This window comes from Aotus nancymaae, unplaced genomic scaffold (assembly GCF_030222135.1).
Source record: "Aotus nancymaae isolate 86718 unplaced genomic scaffold, 86718_ANA_hifiasm-v0.15.2.pri h1tg000033l, whole genome shotgun sequence".
Taxonomy (NCBI): Eukaryota; Metazoa; Chordata; class Mammalia; order Primates; family Aotidae; genus Aotus; species Aotus nancymaae.
The window spans coordinates 39,069,078-39,085,037 of record NW_026988447.1 but is presented as its reverse complement, the minus strand read 5'-3'; the positions used below and the strand labels follow the sequence as shown (position 1 = coordinate 39,085,037).

Genomic DNA, 15,960 nt, shown 5'->3' with positions numbered 1-15,960 from the left:
CTACAATCCAGATTCCTTTGAGTTCTCCATGCATACACCCCTACCGGCCATGTGATGACTCATCTCCCATTACTCTTTCTCTGTTGGAACCATGCCATAATAACAACATAAATTAATAATTTTTCTAAGAAATTTGTTATGGCACCACATATACCATTTTGTTTTTTTTCTGGGTATTCCATTAGAATCTTGTATTTATTGTAATACATATTACTATAATTACCCATTAGAGAATACCCAGCACCCAGCTGTTGAGATCATAAAATAACACTATATCCTTTTTTTACATGCTGCAACATGAACATTTTCCCCATGCTTTACTCTTTGAACACATTCTAGTTAAAATCATAATATTCATCACATTTTATATATAAGTATATTTAACATTTCCATTATTCAACATTTTAAGATTGCTTTCAGCTTTTCACGTTTACGAATTTTATAAATTTGCGTCCTTTATTTTCTCAGGGTAGATCTCTAATAGTTGAATTACTGGGTTCTGAGGGAGGAAATTTCATGTAATGATTATTGACTTAGGTTCATTACTTGGTTGCCTTTTTGACTGCTAGCCATGTAACAATTAGTGAGATGTATAACTTCCCCAAAGCTCAGTTTCCCTATAATATAGAGAAGATATTAACTTCATAGTATGTGAATGCTCAGCATTATATATGAATAAAGTACATAAGCAGAGCAAAGGCTGACAATCAATGCTATTATTTTTGTACTTAAAAGATACTTGATGAATAAAACAAGAAGGCAATATTAGAGAAAAAAAGAGTGAAAAGAAATGAACAAACCCTCAAAGAAATGTGGGATTATGTGAAAAGACCTAATCTACGTTTGATTCATGTACCTGAATGTGACGGGGAAAATGAAACCAAGTTGGAAAACACTCTTCAGGATATTATCCAGGAGAACTTCTCCAACCTAGCAAGTCAGGCCAACATTAAAATCCAGGAAATACAGAGACCGCCACAAAGATATTCCTCAAGAAGAGCAACCCAAACACACATAATCATCAGATTCACCAGGGTTGAAATGAAGGAAAAAATGCCAAGGGCAGCCAGAGAGAAAGGCCGAGTTATCCACAAAGGGAAGCCCATCCGACTCATAGCAGAAAACATTGGCAGAAACCTTACAAGCTAGAAGAGACTGGGGGCCAATATTCAATCAACATCCTTAAAGAAAAGAACTTTCAACCCAGAATTTCATATCCAGCCAAACTAAGCTTCATAAGTGAATGAGAAATAAAATCCTTTATGGACAAGCAATTGCTAAGAGATTTCGTCACCACCAGACCTGCCTTACAAGAGCTCCTGAAGGAAGTGCTAAATATGGAAAGGAACAACAAGTACCAGCCACTGCAATAACATACCAAATGGTAAAGACCATCGACACAATGAAGAAACTGCATCAACTAACGGGCAAAACAACCAGCTAGCATCAAAATGGCAGGATTAAATTCACACATAGCAATATTAACCTTAAATGTATATGGGCTAAATGCCCCAATCAAAAGACATAGACTGGCAAATTGGTTAAAGAGTCAAGACCCATCAGTGTGCTGTACTCAGGAAACCCATCTCACATGCAAAGACACAGATAGACTCAAAATACAGGAATGGAGGAAGATTTACCAAGCAAATGGTGAGCAAAAAAAAGCAAGGGATGCAATCCTAGTCTCTGATAAAACAGACTTTAAACCAACAAAGATCAAAAGAGACAAAGAAGGGAATTACATAATGGTAAAGGGATCAATGCAACAAGCAGAGCTAACTATTCTAAATATGTATGCACCCAGTACAGGAGCACCCAGACACATAAAGCAAGTTCTTAATTACCTATAAAGAGACTTAGACTCCCACACAATAATAATGGGAGACTTTAACACTCCACTTTCAATATTAGAGAGATCGAGACAGAAAATTTACAAAGATATCTAAGACTTGAACTCAGATCTGGACCAAGCGGACCTAATAGACATCTACAGAACTCTCCACCCCAAATACACAAAATATACATTCTTCTCAGCACCACATCACACTTACTCTAAAATTGACCACATAATTGGAAGTAAATCACTCCTCAGCAAATGCAAAAGAATGGAAATCGTAACAACCAGTCTCTCAGACCACCGCACAATCAAATAAGAACTCAGGATTAAGAAACTCTCTCAAAAACACACAACTACATGGAAACCAAACAACGTACTCCTGAATGACTACTAGATAAATGATGAAATGAAGGCAGAAATAAAGATGTTCTTAGAAACCAATGAGAACGAAGACACAGTGTACCAGAATCTCTGGGACACATTTAAAGCAGTGTCTAGAGGGAAATATATAACACTAAATGCCCACATGAGAAGCGAGGACAGATCTAAAATTGACACTCTATCATCACAATTAAAAGAACTAGAGGAGCAAGATGAAACAAACTCAAAAGCTAGCACAAGACAATAAATAAATAAGATTAGAGCAAAACTGAAGAAGATAAAGACACAAAAAACCCTTCAAAAAATCAATGATTCAGCAGCTGGTTTTTTGAAAAGGTCAACAAAACAGATAGACTAATAAAGAAGAAAAGAGAGAAGAATCAAACAGATGCAATGAAAAATGATAAAAGGGATATAACCACTGATTCCACAGAAATACAAACTGTCATGAGAGATTACTACAAACACCTTTATGCACATAAACCAGTAAATCTAGAAGAAACTGATAAATTCCTGGACACTTACACCCTCCCAAGACTAAACCAGGAAGAAGCTGAATCCTTGATTAGACAATAACAAGATCTGAAGTTGAGGCAGCAATTAATAGCCTGTCAACCAAAAAAAGACAAGTACAGATGAGTTCACAGCTGAATTCTACCAGAGATACAAAGAGGAGCTGGTACCATTCCTTCTGAAACTATTCCAAGCAATAGAAAAAGAGGGTATCGTTCCTAACTCATGGTAGGAGACCAATATCATCCTGATACCAAAATCTGGCAAAGATGCAACTAAAAAGAAAATTTCAGGCCAATATCCATGATGAACATTGATGCAAAAATCTTCAATAAAATACTGGCAAACCAAATCCAACAGCACATCAGAAAGCTTATCCATCACAATCAAGTCAGCTTCATCCCGGGGATGCAAGATTCAACATACACAAATCTATCAATGTAATCCATCACATAAACTGAACCAAAGTCAAAAGCCACATGATTATCTCAATAGATGCAGAAAAGGGCTTCAACAAAATTCAGCAGCCCTTTATGCTAAAAATTCTCAATAAACTAGGTATTGATGGAACGTATCTCAAAATAATAAAAGCTATTTATGACAAACCCACAGCCAATATCATACTGAATGGCAAAAACTGGAAGCATTCTCTTTGAAAACTGGCACTAGACAAGGGTGCCCTCTCTCACCACTCCTATTCAACATAGTATTGGAAGTTCTGGCCAGAGCAATCAGGCAAGAAAAAGAAATAAAGGGTATTCAATTAGGAAAGGTGGAAGTCAAATTGTCTCTATTTGCAGATGACATGATTGTATATTTAGAAGACCCCATTGTATCAGCCCAAAATCTCCTTAAGATGATAAGCAACTTCAGCAAAGTCTCAGCATACAAAATCAATGTGCAAAAATCACAAGCATTTCTATAAACCAATAACAGACAAACAGAGAGCCAAATTATGAGTGAACTGCCAGTCACAATTGCTACAAAGAGAATAAAATACCTAGGAATACAACTAACAAGGAATGTGAAGAACTCTTCAAGGAGAACCACAGACCACACTGCTCAAGGAAATAAGAGAGGACACAAACAAATGGAAAAACATTCCATGCTCATGGTTAGGAAGAATCAATATTGTGAAAATGGCCATACTGCCCAAAGTAATTTATAGATTCAATGCTATCCCCATCAAATGACCATTGAACTTCTTCACAGAACTGGAAAAAACCACCTCAAACTTCATATGGAACCAAAAAAGAGCCCACATAGCCAAGACAATCCTAAGCAAAAGGAACAAAGCTGGAGGCATCAAGCTACCTGACTTCAAACTATATAACAAGGCTACAGTAATCAAAACAGCATGATACTGGTACCAAAACAGAGATACAGACCAACGGAACAGAACAAAGGCCTTGGAAGTAATGCCACACACCTACAACCATCTGATCTTTGACAAACCTGACAAAAACAAGCAATGGGGAAAGGATTCCCTCTTTAATAAATGGTGTTGGGAAAACTGGCTAGCCATGTGCAGAAAGCTGAATCTGGACCCCTTCCTTACACCTTATACAAAAATTAACTCCAGATGGATTAAAGATTTAAACATGAGGCCTAACACCATAAAACCCCTAGAAGAAAACCTAGGCAACACCATTCAGGATGTAGGCATAGGCAAGCAAGGACTTCATGACTAAAACACCAAAAGCAATGGCAACAAAAGCCAAAATAGACAAATGGGATCTAATTAAACTTAAGAGCTTCCGCACAGCAAAAGAAACAATCATTAGAGTGAACCGGCAACCAACAGAATGGGAAAAAAAATTTTACAATCTACCTATCTAACAAAGTGCTAATATCCAGAATCTACAAAGAACTTAAACAAATTTATAGGAACAAAATAAACAACACCATCAAAAAGTGGACAAAGGATATGAACAGACACTTCTCAAAATAAGACGTACATGAATGAGGCCAACAAACATATGAAAAAATGCTCATCACTGGTCATTAGAGAAATGCAAATAAAAACACATTGAGATACAATCTCACACCAGTTAGAATGGCGATTATTTAAAAATCTGGAGACAACAGATGCTAGAGAGGATGTGGAGAAATAGGAACGCTTTTACACTGTTGGTGGGAGTGTAAATTAGGCAACCATTGTGGAAAACAGTGTGATGATTCCTCAAGGATCTAGAAATAGAAATACCATTTGACCCAGCAATCCCATAACTGGGTATATACCCAAAGGATTATAAATTGTTCTGTTATAAAGACACATGCACATGTATGTTCATTGCGGCACTGTTTACAATAGCAAAGATTTGGAACCAACCCAAATACCCATCAATGATAGACTGGATAAAGAAAATGTGGCACATATATACCACGGAATACTATGCAGCCCTAAAAAAGGATGAGTTCATGTCCTTTGCAGGGACATGGATGAAGCTAGAAACCATCATTCTCCACAAGCTAACACAAGAATAGAAAAACAAGCACTGCATGTTCTCACTCATAAGTGGGTGTTGAACACTGAGAATGTATGGACACAGGGAGGGGAACATCACACACTGGGTCCTGTTGGGGGGTGGGGGGTTACGGGAGGGATAGCAGGGGGTGGCGGGGTTGGGGAAGGATAACATTAGGAGAAATACCTAATGTAGGTGACAGGGGGATGGATGCAGCAATCCACCATGGCATGTGTATACCTATGTAACAATCCTGCACTATCTGCACATGGACCCTAGAACTTAAAGTATAATAATAAAAAAAAAACTTGATGTAGATATTCATAAATGACAGGTAGATTTTACCAGTTTACACTTCCAACTTTAGTAATGAGAACACTTAATTAGATTATAAAATTTTGAGTTAGAAAATGAACATGAAATCCATTCCACAGTATTGCCACTCATTTGTGGCACTCTACAATATGCACTTGGGAAAACTGAAAATTTGCAATTGGGAAACAATATAAAACCAATATGAAAACCAAAGAAACAATGGAGCGAATTTACATTAACACCTAGCTGGCATTGCTTAAAAGCGTTTATTACTTGCATGGATGAAGCCCTAAGGAAAGGTAAAGTGCTGTTTCCTTCACCTAGAAGGAAATCCAGGCTGATCAACAGCTGTTAGGCATTAGAAACACAGGACAAAGAGCAAACTGGGAATCCAGCACTGGAAGAAAAAGGGGAAAACCCAGGGGATCTCCCTCTGTTTTAACAAGTTATGCGGCTCCCATGGTGAGCGTAAGCGGTGAAGTTTTAGCTCTTTGTATTCTTCTAAATGAGCCGCCCCCCTCGAAGTTTCAGCTCATTGGCTGCTTTCAATCCGCCTTGATTTGTCTGGGAAGCTTCTTCGTCTCCCTGGCAACCCAAGCTACCACCAATAGCAGCTAAGGATTGGTGGTCACATGGCCTCTGTCCCTTTCCCAAGCAGAGGCAACATGGCGGCCTCAGCAAGCTGTAGCTGCGAGATTTGAAATAGTCTACGCGTAGCCGTTGCATCCCTGACGATGGCCGCTGTGGCTTCGTGCGATTCGCGTCAGAGCCCAGACGAGCTCCCTGGAAACCTCTCTTCACAAGAAGAAGATGAGGACTGTGATTCTGAAGATCGGGTCAGCGACTCGGGTTCATATTCCTCAGCGAGTAGCGATTATGAGTAAGGTTCTCAAAGAGGGACAATTAAGCCCATCCCTTCGATCCAGAGAATATACACGTGGTCTGGGGGAACTGCAAGGATTTTGGCGTGGTTGGAATCGAGTAACTGAGGTTCTATAATAAGTGGGATTTAATTGCACCACGTTCCGTTGTATGGTGCTGTAAGGAGAAATGAGGATGCCAGTCTTTGCTACTATAGGTTTTTTTAAAAGGATTCTTAGATGAGGAGAATCTCCTCTTTCTGGTCATGGGGTGTGTCTAGGCCATAGGTGGATCTATCTGTAACAGTGTTCAAAAACTCTTTGTTCCGATTGCAGTCTTCTTGCTTCTTTGGTGCGATCTTTGTGACTTAATCTCATTAGTATTTGAAGTGGAGAGACACCCCACTTTATAAAACAACTGTTTTATAAGGCAGTTGTTTATGTAGATTTTTTTCTGTTATGGAAATGAATATCTATATAACAGGAAGAATGCCCACCCATAGTCTCACCATCAAGGGCAACCTCTCAGCACTTCCGGATATTTCTGCTGTATTTTCCTGTGCATTTCCATGGTTTTCTTATTTTCCATTTTACGTTATAATTTAATTTTTAAAAATACTGATACCTAAAGGTTTTCACTTTAGTACTAATGCCATGAAAAGGTTATTTTGATTCAAAGTACTCAGAGCTACATCATTTTTAAGAAAATCTATACCTTATTATGCATTAAGAATTAGAAAAGTCAATTAGCAGTAGTAGCTTGAAGTGAATGACTAATCGTGAAAAGATTTTGATGCCAAAATGTCAGCTAACCCAGTAATGGACAACCATATCTGGGCAGTTTTAGGATGACATTTTATGTGTATTTAGGAACAACAGTTAACAAATAATTTATGTGTGTGTAGAAGTAACAGTTATTTGGTAACTGTTTTTACCTACCAGTATATTAAAGATTTTTATCATTGTCTTTAAAAGTATGATGGAGAAACCTCCTTAATATATTCTTGAAGACCTAAACAAATTTTAAAATCTCATAGTTTTTTGTAATCTGCTGTGGTCATTTAAAAAATAATTTCAAAATTCATGATTATTACATAACACTGCTGGAAAGAAATATGAATTACAAAGAACCTTATTTGGCCTCAGTATGTGAAACCATAGACAGTTGAAACCATAGACAGTGTACACTGTCTATGGTTTCACATACTAAGGCCAAATAAGAGTAAAACTTTAATCAAGTTTTACTCTTGGCTTCTCCAATTTTAGAGTCACATACTTTTAGCCCAGAGAGAATCTATAATTCCCATGTGGTTGTACAGCTGAGTATTGTCAGTGTGAGAATTCAAGATGCCTGATATTTAATGGGCCACCATGACTTTGATGGGATTAAAATAGTGATCTTTGTTTCCTAGGAAATAACCAATCTGAGGACCTTGTGATAGGAAAACTTGTCACTTCGAAGTATTTCATTATTCAAAATATATGTATATATGTGTTATATTTTAGCTTTTAAAAAATCATTAAGCTTTTCACATGTTACTAATCACACCAAATATTCTAGTGTGTTTATCCTCTTAATAATAAGAGTATAGCAAATCCCTATCATAAGATGTTTTGCTGGTCTGTATTTCAAGTCCTACCAAGTTTCAGATTTTAAGTCTGTCCTTTCTTGATTTGTAGGACATGGGGATTAATTTGCTGACCTTACCAGAAAGTCTTATGTTCTGTTCTTCCCTTATGGTGTTAGATGTTTACTTCTCTAAGCTACAGTCATCATTAAAATAAGTGGCCTTCCCAACTTGTACAGAACCACTCTTCAATCAAAGGCACAGGAATGCCAACCTTAGTCTTTCTCATCAAAGCAAAGACATGAATTTCCTATTGTATTTCATGGACTACATGAAGCTTATTAAGGAAGTTGTACTACGTATTGATTCACATAAAATATCCTAAATTTTCAAGGTTTTGGTTAGTTATCTGCATGGGTATTTTTGGAATATACTGTTTCATACATGCTTTATACCTGAGCTGCATGTGATTGTCAATATGGAATTTAAAAGTTTATCATCTGTGAGATGAAATTACATTACGGTAAATTCTGGTAGAGTTCTTGTAATAGGTTTGTTTTAGGTTTGTTAAAGAAGAAGAGTTTATATTGCTGCAGTATGTCTTAAGTTGGCGCATTAGTATGTCCCCTGGGAGACCTCAGAGATAATATTGGTGGGTTGGTTGGGTTGAGGGAGTCATTAGCAAATTTTAGTATTAAGATAATGGAAATCATACATTCACATGCAACAACGCCAAGTTACTAGGTAACATGCCTAGTTCATGTCACCCAGAAGTTGTCAATTTTATGACTTGGATTTTTAATTTTTCAAAGTGAATTTTTTGTTTTTGTTACGTCAATTTTAAAACTGGCTGATAGAGAGAAACAGGAATAATTTTAAATGAGATAAATTAGCTGTTAAAAACAAGGAAATTTCTACCTAAAACACGAGGATTGGCTGGAAAAGAAAGGAGATATTTCCTTTAAATTTTTTTCTGGGACTTTAAAAATAGCTTCATTGAAGGATAATTAATATACAAAAAAACTGCACATATTTTAAGTGTACAGTTTTATGTTTTGACATGTACACATCTGTCAAGATAATGAACATAAACCATTTTGCCTGAATCTCCCCATGTGCCTGCTAAAGTCCATTTATGCCTCTTTTGATAACCATTTATCTGCTTTTCTACAGCAATTTGTTTGTAGTTTCTAAAGTTTTATAAAGATGGAATTATAACCATTTATCTGCTGTTACTCTACAGCAGTTTGTAGTTTCTAAAGTTTTATAAAGATGGAATTGTACGTATGAATGTTCTTCTTTCCCTTCTTTTACTCAGCATAATTACTTTGAGATTCATTCATGTTGTTGCCCCCATTAATAGTTTATCTCTCAGCCAGCTATGGTGATAATAGTTTATCTCTCAGCCAGCTAGGATTATGGCTCACACCTGTAATCCTACCATTTGGGAGGCCAAAACAGGAGCATTCTTGATACCAGGAGTCGGAGACCAGCCTCAGCAACATAGTGAAACCCCATCTCTAAAATAAAAGATTAAAAAATTAAACGGGTGTGATGGTATATGTCTGCTGTAGTCTTGCAACTTGGGAGGCTGAGGTGAGAGGATCACTGAAGCTCAGGAGTTCAAGGTTGCAGTGAGCTGTGATCACATCATTGCACGCCATCCTGGGTGACAGAGCAAAACCCGTCTGATGGAAAAAAAAAGGTCCTTTTTTTTTTTTTTGTACAGCAAAGCCCAATCACTATTGTAGATTAAAGACCTATTCTGAGCTGAGCTCACACCTGTAATGCCAGCACTTTGGGAGGCTGAGGCAAGTGGATCATCTGAGGTCAGGAGTTCAAGACCAGCCAGTCCAACATGGTGAAACCCCATCTCTGCTAAAAATACAAAAAATTAGCCAGGCGTGGTGGTGTATGCCTATAATCCCATCTACTCGGGAAGCTGAGGCAGAAGAATCACTTGAACCCAGGAGGCAGAGGTTGCCGTAGGCCGAAATCACTACATTGCATTGCAATGCATTGTAGTGATAAAGTGAGACACCGTCTCAAAAAAAAAAAAAGGAAAGGAAAGGAAAAAAACCTAGTCTGTACAGTAAAGCTCTAACATAAAACATTTTGCTGCTCTATGATTTTTGTTTTGCCAAATTTACATCATATCTCCAACTCAATGATGTATAGAAATGCCCAAATTTCTCTCTTTCTTGAATTTTTAACATGGGAACATGCTACTTGTGAAGAATCAAAACATTTCATTTAAACTCGTGATGCCATACTATTAGCATCCAATTTAGGATAGTATTTCCTACTTTTTCTTCTGCTCTGCAACCTTATTCCTTTTTACTTTTAATATAGATTTAAACGACACATGGTATATAACTAGGGTTTATGATGAAAAACGTTAATTCCCTGCTGTCATCTCTACTTCCAGCTCAGTGTCTGAAGAGAATTCATTGCCTCCCATTTCCCCTCTAAAGCTGCCCATCTCATTTACTGACATCACTGTCTCCTTACTCTTCTCTCCAGATCTGATGTCTCCAGTACTACTGACTTCCTTCACTGGTTTTTTCCCCTTCTCCCTTCTCACAGGCACTGCTCACTTAAAAGGCTTGCCTCTTGCCTCTTGCCTATTTCCCATGCCAGTGGAGTTGCCTCCTAACTAATCTGCATGCCTCTGATTTCTCCTGTTTCTGGTCTTTCTTCCATACCGCTGCCGGTTTGCTTTCTAAAACACAGTTCTAAATCATTTTTCTACTCTACTCAAAAGTTTGGTGGCCTTCCAAATACATTCTAGATTCCTTAGGGTGATTTTCAGAACTCTTTTAGAACTGTCCCATGTCTTTCCTATCTCATTTTTATTGATCTCCCCTCATTCTCAAACTGACCATGTGCTTTCACACCTACACCTTTAAGTACTTTGTTCTCTCTGTTTGAAATACCCTTTCTTCCTATCTCTACTTGTCAGAATCATTCAAGGTCCCACTTTGGTGCTACCTAGAATCTTTTCTGATCCCTTTTAGACTCTTTCTCCGTCCTGTACTCTCCTGCAGCAGTCTTTATTCCTGAGTGTTGGCACTTGCATTTCAGCCATTTGATTAGCTCTCTGTCCCACTTGACATCTTTAAAAGTACAGTAAAGTCCTATCACAAAATGTTTTGTTGGTGTATGATTTTTGTTCTGCCAGGGTTAGATTTTATCACTAACTTAGTGATGCATGGGAATGACCCATTTTGCTGAGGGGGCTGGTGGTAGGAAATGTGACCTGGGGAATGAGGTCACTATTAGATGTATTACCTGAAGTGAATGAATAGTTATGCATTTATTGACTGATCCCTTTGCCTTCTCTGACATGCTTAACAGTTATTCTAATGTTGACTGGCCAGAAGAGCTTCAGCCCATCTGAGACTCCCTACCCCTAAGCTGCTATATCATCCAGGATATATTTTAATGGTTGAAATTCATGGTGTTCCTTTAGAAAATGATCAGAAGACTATCAAGAGTACAAATGAGATATCATTGGTGGACCGAACACAGAAAAGAAAACATAGAGAAGCATGGGCAGGCCAGTGCTTACTGAACAAGTGCCAAATAGAATCCATATTAATTTGTCACGATGTTTTTTTATTGTGTGTGGTTTTTCTCTGTTCCTGGAATTGTCCTTTTTTACCTGTTAGCACCACAAAACTATATGTGTTACCACTTTGGTAATGTGCATTGTGCTTTGCCCACTAAGATAAAAAGAAAAAAATATAATGTAACAGATTTGGAATAGTAACAAATGTCTATTTTCATTAAATAAAAAATGTGCCAGTAGGACTGGCTGTTTTATAACTCTTTTCTTGTGGTAGTTAAGGAAATTGCTGTACTATTGCAAATGATGACAAATGCTGGCATTAATGCAAATAAAGACCTGAGAGATTCAAATAACTATTAGAGGGTATTAAAAGATTTAGTGGTGACCTAGATATTCTTGAATACATCAGGAATGAGAAAATTATTAGCATTATCTGAAGTTCATTTTCTTTAATATATTTCTGTTACAGCTTATGTAAGTGAACTTGCTTATTTGCAAATTAACAAGTCTTTCTTTGGGAAGAAGGACTCTACTCATGTTTACCACATCATTTAGGCCCTTGAACACCAATTAAAGTGCCCTAGAACATTGCAGGCAGGCTATAAACATACAGTTATTCTGCTTAAATCAAAGCAGAATAAACAAAACAAGACTCATTGAAAGAAAATTTTAAAACATTTACCCAATGAGAATTCTGCAGCTTTTACCGTAGGGTCTGAGAAAATGTTGAAGGAGTGTGTATATTGGTGCTGAAATATGACCCATGTGTTACAAAGATCTGAATTAAAACTGTTAGATTTAATTCCTTTCATTATTTTTTTTTATTTTTGAGTAAGTTTAGATTTACACAAGAGTTCCAAAGATAGTTCAAGCTTCCCATAAATCCTTCACCCAGTTTCCCCTGATGTTAACATCTTATACAACTATTATACATTTGTTGAAACTAAGACATGTACATTGGTCATTTCTATTAACTCCAAACTTCATTTGGCTTTCACTACTCTTCCGTTAATGTTCTTTTTATATTCCAGGATTCAATTCAGAATATTGTATTGTGTGTGTAGTCTCCTCTGGTCTGTAACAATTTCTTAGTCCTTTCCTGTTCTTCATAACCTTGATCACTTGGTTATGTAAGGTGGTGTCTTCTAGGTCTCTTTCCCGGAAAGTTAATATCTTTCCCTTTCCATACTTTGTTCTCTGGAAGAATGTAGTCACTAAGTCTATACTAAAGAGGAGGGATTAAATTTTATCTCCTGGAGTGGGAATTATCTATATGTATTAATTTCTTTAATTTGGGGAAGTTGTAATGAAAGGTTAGGTTTTTGTGTTGTTATTTTTGTTGTTGTTATTGTGGTTAATACATCCCCTTTCTTCTAGTAGGACTAGAAGAACTAGTTTGGGACAACAATTGTTAGAATTCTATTAAAATTTCTTAATATACTAATCATTTATCCTCTTTTTAAAAAATTGACACAAAAAACATCACAATGTGATGTTTCCATACATGTATATATACATTGTGTAGTGATTAAATCTGGGCATTTGACCTATTTATCACCTCATACGTTTATCATTTCTTTGTGATGAGAACATTCAAACATCCTCTGTTCTAGCAATTTTGAAATATACACTGTAATATTGTTAACTATAGTCTCCCTACTGTGCAATAGAACACCAGAACTTATTTCTCCTATCTAACTATAATTTTGTACCCTTTGACCAATCTCTTGATGCTTATCTACCTAGGAACTTATCCTCTGGAGTAGGAATAAAGAAACTTCCAGGAATATTGAACTGTAGGGTCCTTAAAAGCAGTGCCTAGCTTTGCTTCTTGTGTCACTAGCACCTAGCCTAAAACCTGGCAAACTGAGATCATTAGAGACATCTTCATTTAATGCCAGAAACACATTCATTTAATACAGAAACACAGTATCTAGTAAAGGCAAGAGGAAGGGAAGTGACATTTATTTGGAACTTAACTATGTTGTCAGGAACAACATTATTATATTTTCTATTGACAACAGTCCTATGAGGTAACTATAATCTGTTTTCAACAAGAGGAAAACTAAAGCAATTGATCATTCTTAGGAAAGTTAAAATCATAATAGAACAAAATTTGAACTCAGCTCTTCATAATTTTTCGGTTCATTTGCTTTTCAGTATAAGTTGCCCTTCTGTGTGGGGTCTCTTAATGCACATTTCCCTGTCTCTACCTCTTTATCTTCCTTTTAGTTTCTTCCTCTTCTTTAAAACTGTCTTTCTTAAAATGATGTATTTTTACATTAAAATTACCTTATATTACATGTTCACACTTAAAATACATTAAAATGATATCTTTTAAATGATGTATTTTTTAAAAATCTAGACATTAAGAGAATAGATCCCACATATTGCTAGTGATAATATGAATTAGTATACCTTTTGGGGTAAAGACCTATATATACACACATGTATATATGGATGGTTCCTATAACTTTGTGGTGGAAAAACAAGAACTGAACACAAAGCTTATCAGTAGGTGAATGACCAAATGTCCTGCATCCTTGATGTGGAAATCACGCAGCCACTGGTGATTTCTAAGCTGTATTGTTAAGGGAGAAATTATAAAGTTAAGTATATACCTTTATATAAGTGCATATATAATAATTCCATTTTTTCAAAACAGTGACAGAATAACCCTATGTATGTTTTTATATGATTATAAAAGCATGGATTTTTAACAGTGTTTATGTGAGAGAGAGATAGTAAGAGAAAATGACTTGTATTAAGATTGCATTCCCATTTATTACAGTGAGTCTGCACATGCACAAAAGGATACATGAAAGTACAGTCCCCAACTAGAAATCTAGTCAGTACTAATCCCTCCCTCTCATCTCCTCACCTAATCAGTCTCAAAGTTCTGGTGATGATGCCTTCCTACCTGAACTACAAAAGCCAAACCTGTTAGGGTGATCTAAAACGCCTGGCAAAGCTAGGCTTCACCACTTCTGTTATTCCCCACCTTTCACATTTGCTCTGGCAACTGCAGACTGCCGGTAGTTCTCCATGTAGGCTGTAGGTGCTGTCCTCAGGTCTCTGCTTATGCTGTTACTCCTGTTTGAAATCCTCTTCACGGCTTTCCTTTGAGCTTCCCATCTCTTTTCCTCCCCGATTTATCCTTTAAAACTGATTTCTGGGGTCTCCCTGATCTCCCCTCAACCTCCAGCTAGGCTAAGCTGGGTGACTCTCTTGTATGCCTCTATCTTATACTTACCCTGCGCATTGTCATGAGTTATTTCTCACTTTCTCTTTACTAAGCAAGGGCAGGAACTGACGTTCTCATCATTATAATTCTGCTACTTAATGCAGTTCCTGGTGCTGTTCATTTGCTCCATAACTGAATGCCAAGATGCTATCCCCCTTGGCCCCTACCTGCATGGATCTTTGAATAATAACCAAAAGTGGTTTCACATTCAAATTTTAGGGATTGAAATGAATCATCTTCATATTTAGCAAGTGGAAAAAAATATTCTTTGTACATGTCTCTATTACAAATAACTTACCAGATTAAAAGGGTGAGATAATAAGGCTGATACACTTTATTCATTGTTTAAATTGATAGATATATTAAATTGATATATATTTTGGTAAGAAATTAATGTGCAATCATGGTATTTACACTCTAGCAATTAAAACTAAAGTAGCATTGTAATCAAAATGATTATGGTGGGGATATAGTTATTTACATTCTCAAGAGTAGAACTGCAGAGTTATTTAAATATTGATTCTGTGGGTACAGATAGGTATGGTTGAAATAAGCAATATTTGCTTAATAATCTGTATAATAAGTGATGCTTAGTGCCTATGATGATACCATATACTGTGAGCCAACAAGTCCCGAAGAAATGTTAGTTTTGATATTTTGAGCTTGTTAGGCCTTTTAAAAAATGATTCATATGTAGTTGAAAATTCTGTATTAATGACCAGCCACAGACCAGGGCAGTAGTTAGTTTGAGTTGAGTAATAGAATAGTATATTCTGGGAGCTAATTTTCAAAGTATTTTGAAAGAGACATTTGACTTTTAAGTTAAAAGAACTGGAGTTGCTAATAAACAGTGCAGAAAACGGAAATATCTTCTGATTTAATGATTACAACACAAATTAGATTCTTTCAGGCCAGGATATTACAGCTCATGTTTCTGGAAAGACTCTCTACATGTTCATTTTTCTACTATGAGTAGTTTCACTTTAAAGAATAACAGTTTAAAAGGTAAACTCTTCATAACATTGAACAGGGTAGAGTTTAGATTTGTTACCATGAGTATTTTTGCTTCTTAATGCTATTTCAACCATTTTAATAGCAGTAATTTTGGTTTTTTTTCCAGCAGCATACTTCCCAGTTAAAAATATTTTTTATAATCACATGATGAATTATATAATATATGCTTTGGTTTTCCTACTATAATTT

At 36.4% G+C, this 15,960-nt stretch overlaps 1 protein-coding gene across 1 annotated transcript in view; it reads left to right on the top strand.

The window, feature by feature from the left end:
- Positions 1-6,186: 6,186 nt before the first annotated feature.
- INTU (inturned planar cell polarity protein) overlaps positions 6,187-15,960 on the top strand; it is a 76,905-nt gene continuing 67,131 nt past the window's right edge. Inside the window, exon 1 of the mRNA XM_021666309.2 lies at positions 6,187-6,394. Within this exon, the coding sequence (XP_021521984.2) occupies positions 6,249-6,394 (146 nt within the window). The 5' untranslated portion in view covers positions 6,187-6,248. The remainder of the gene's footprint in view (positions 6,395-15,960) is intronic.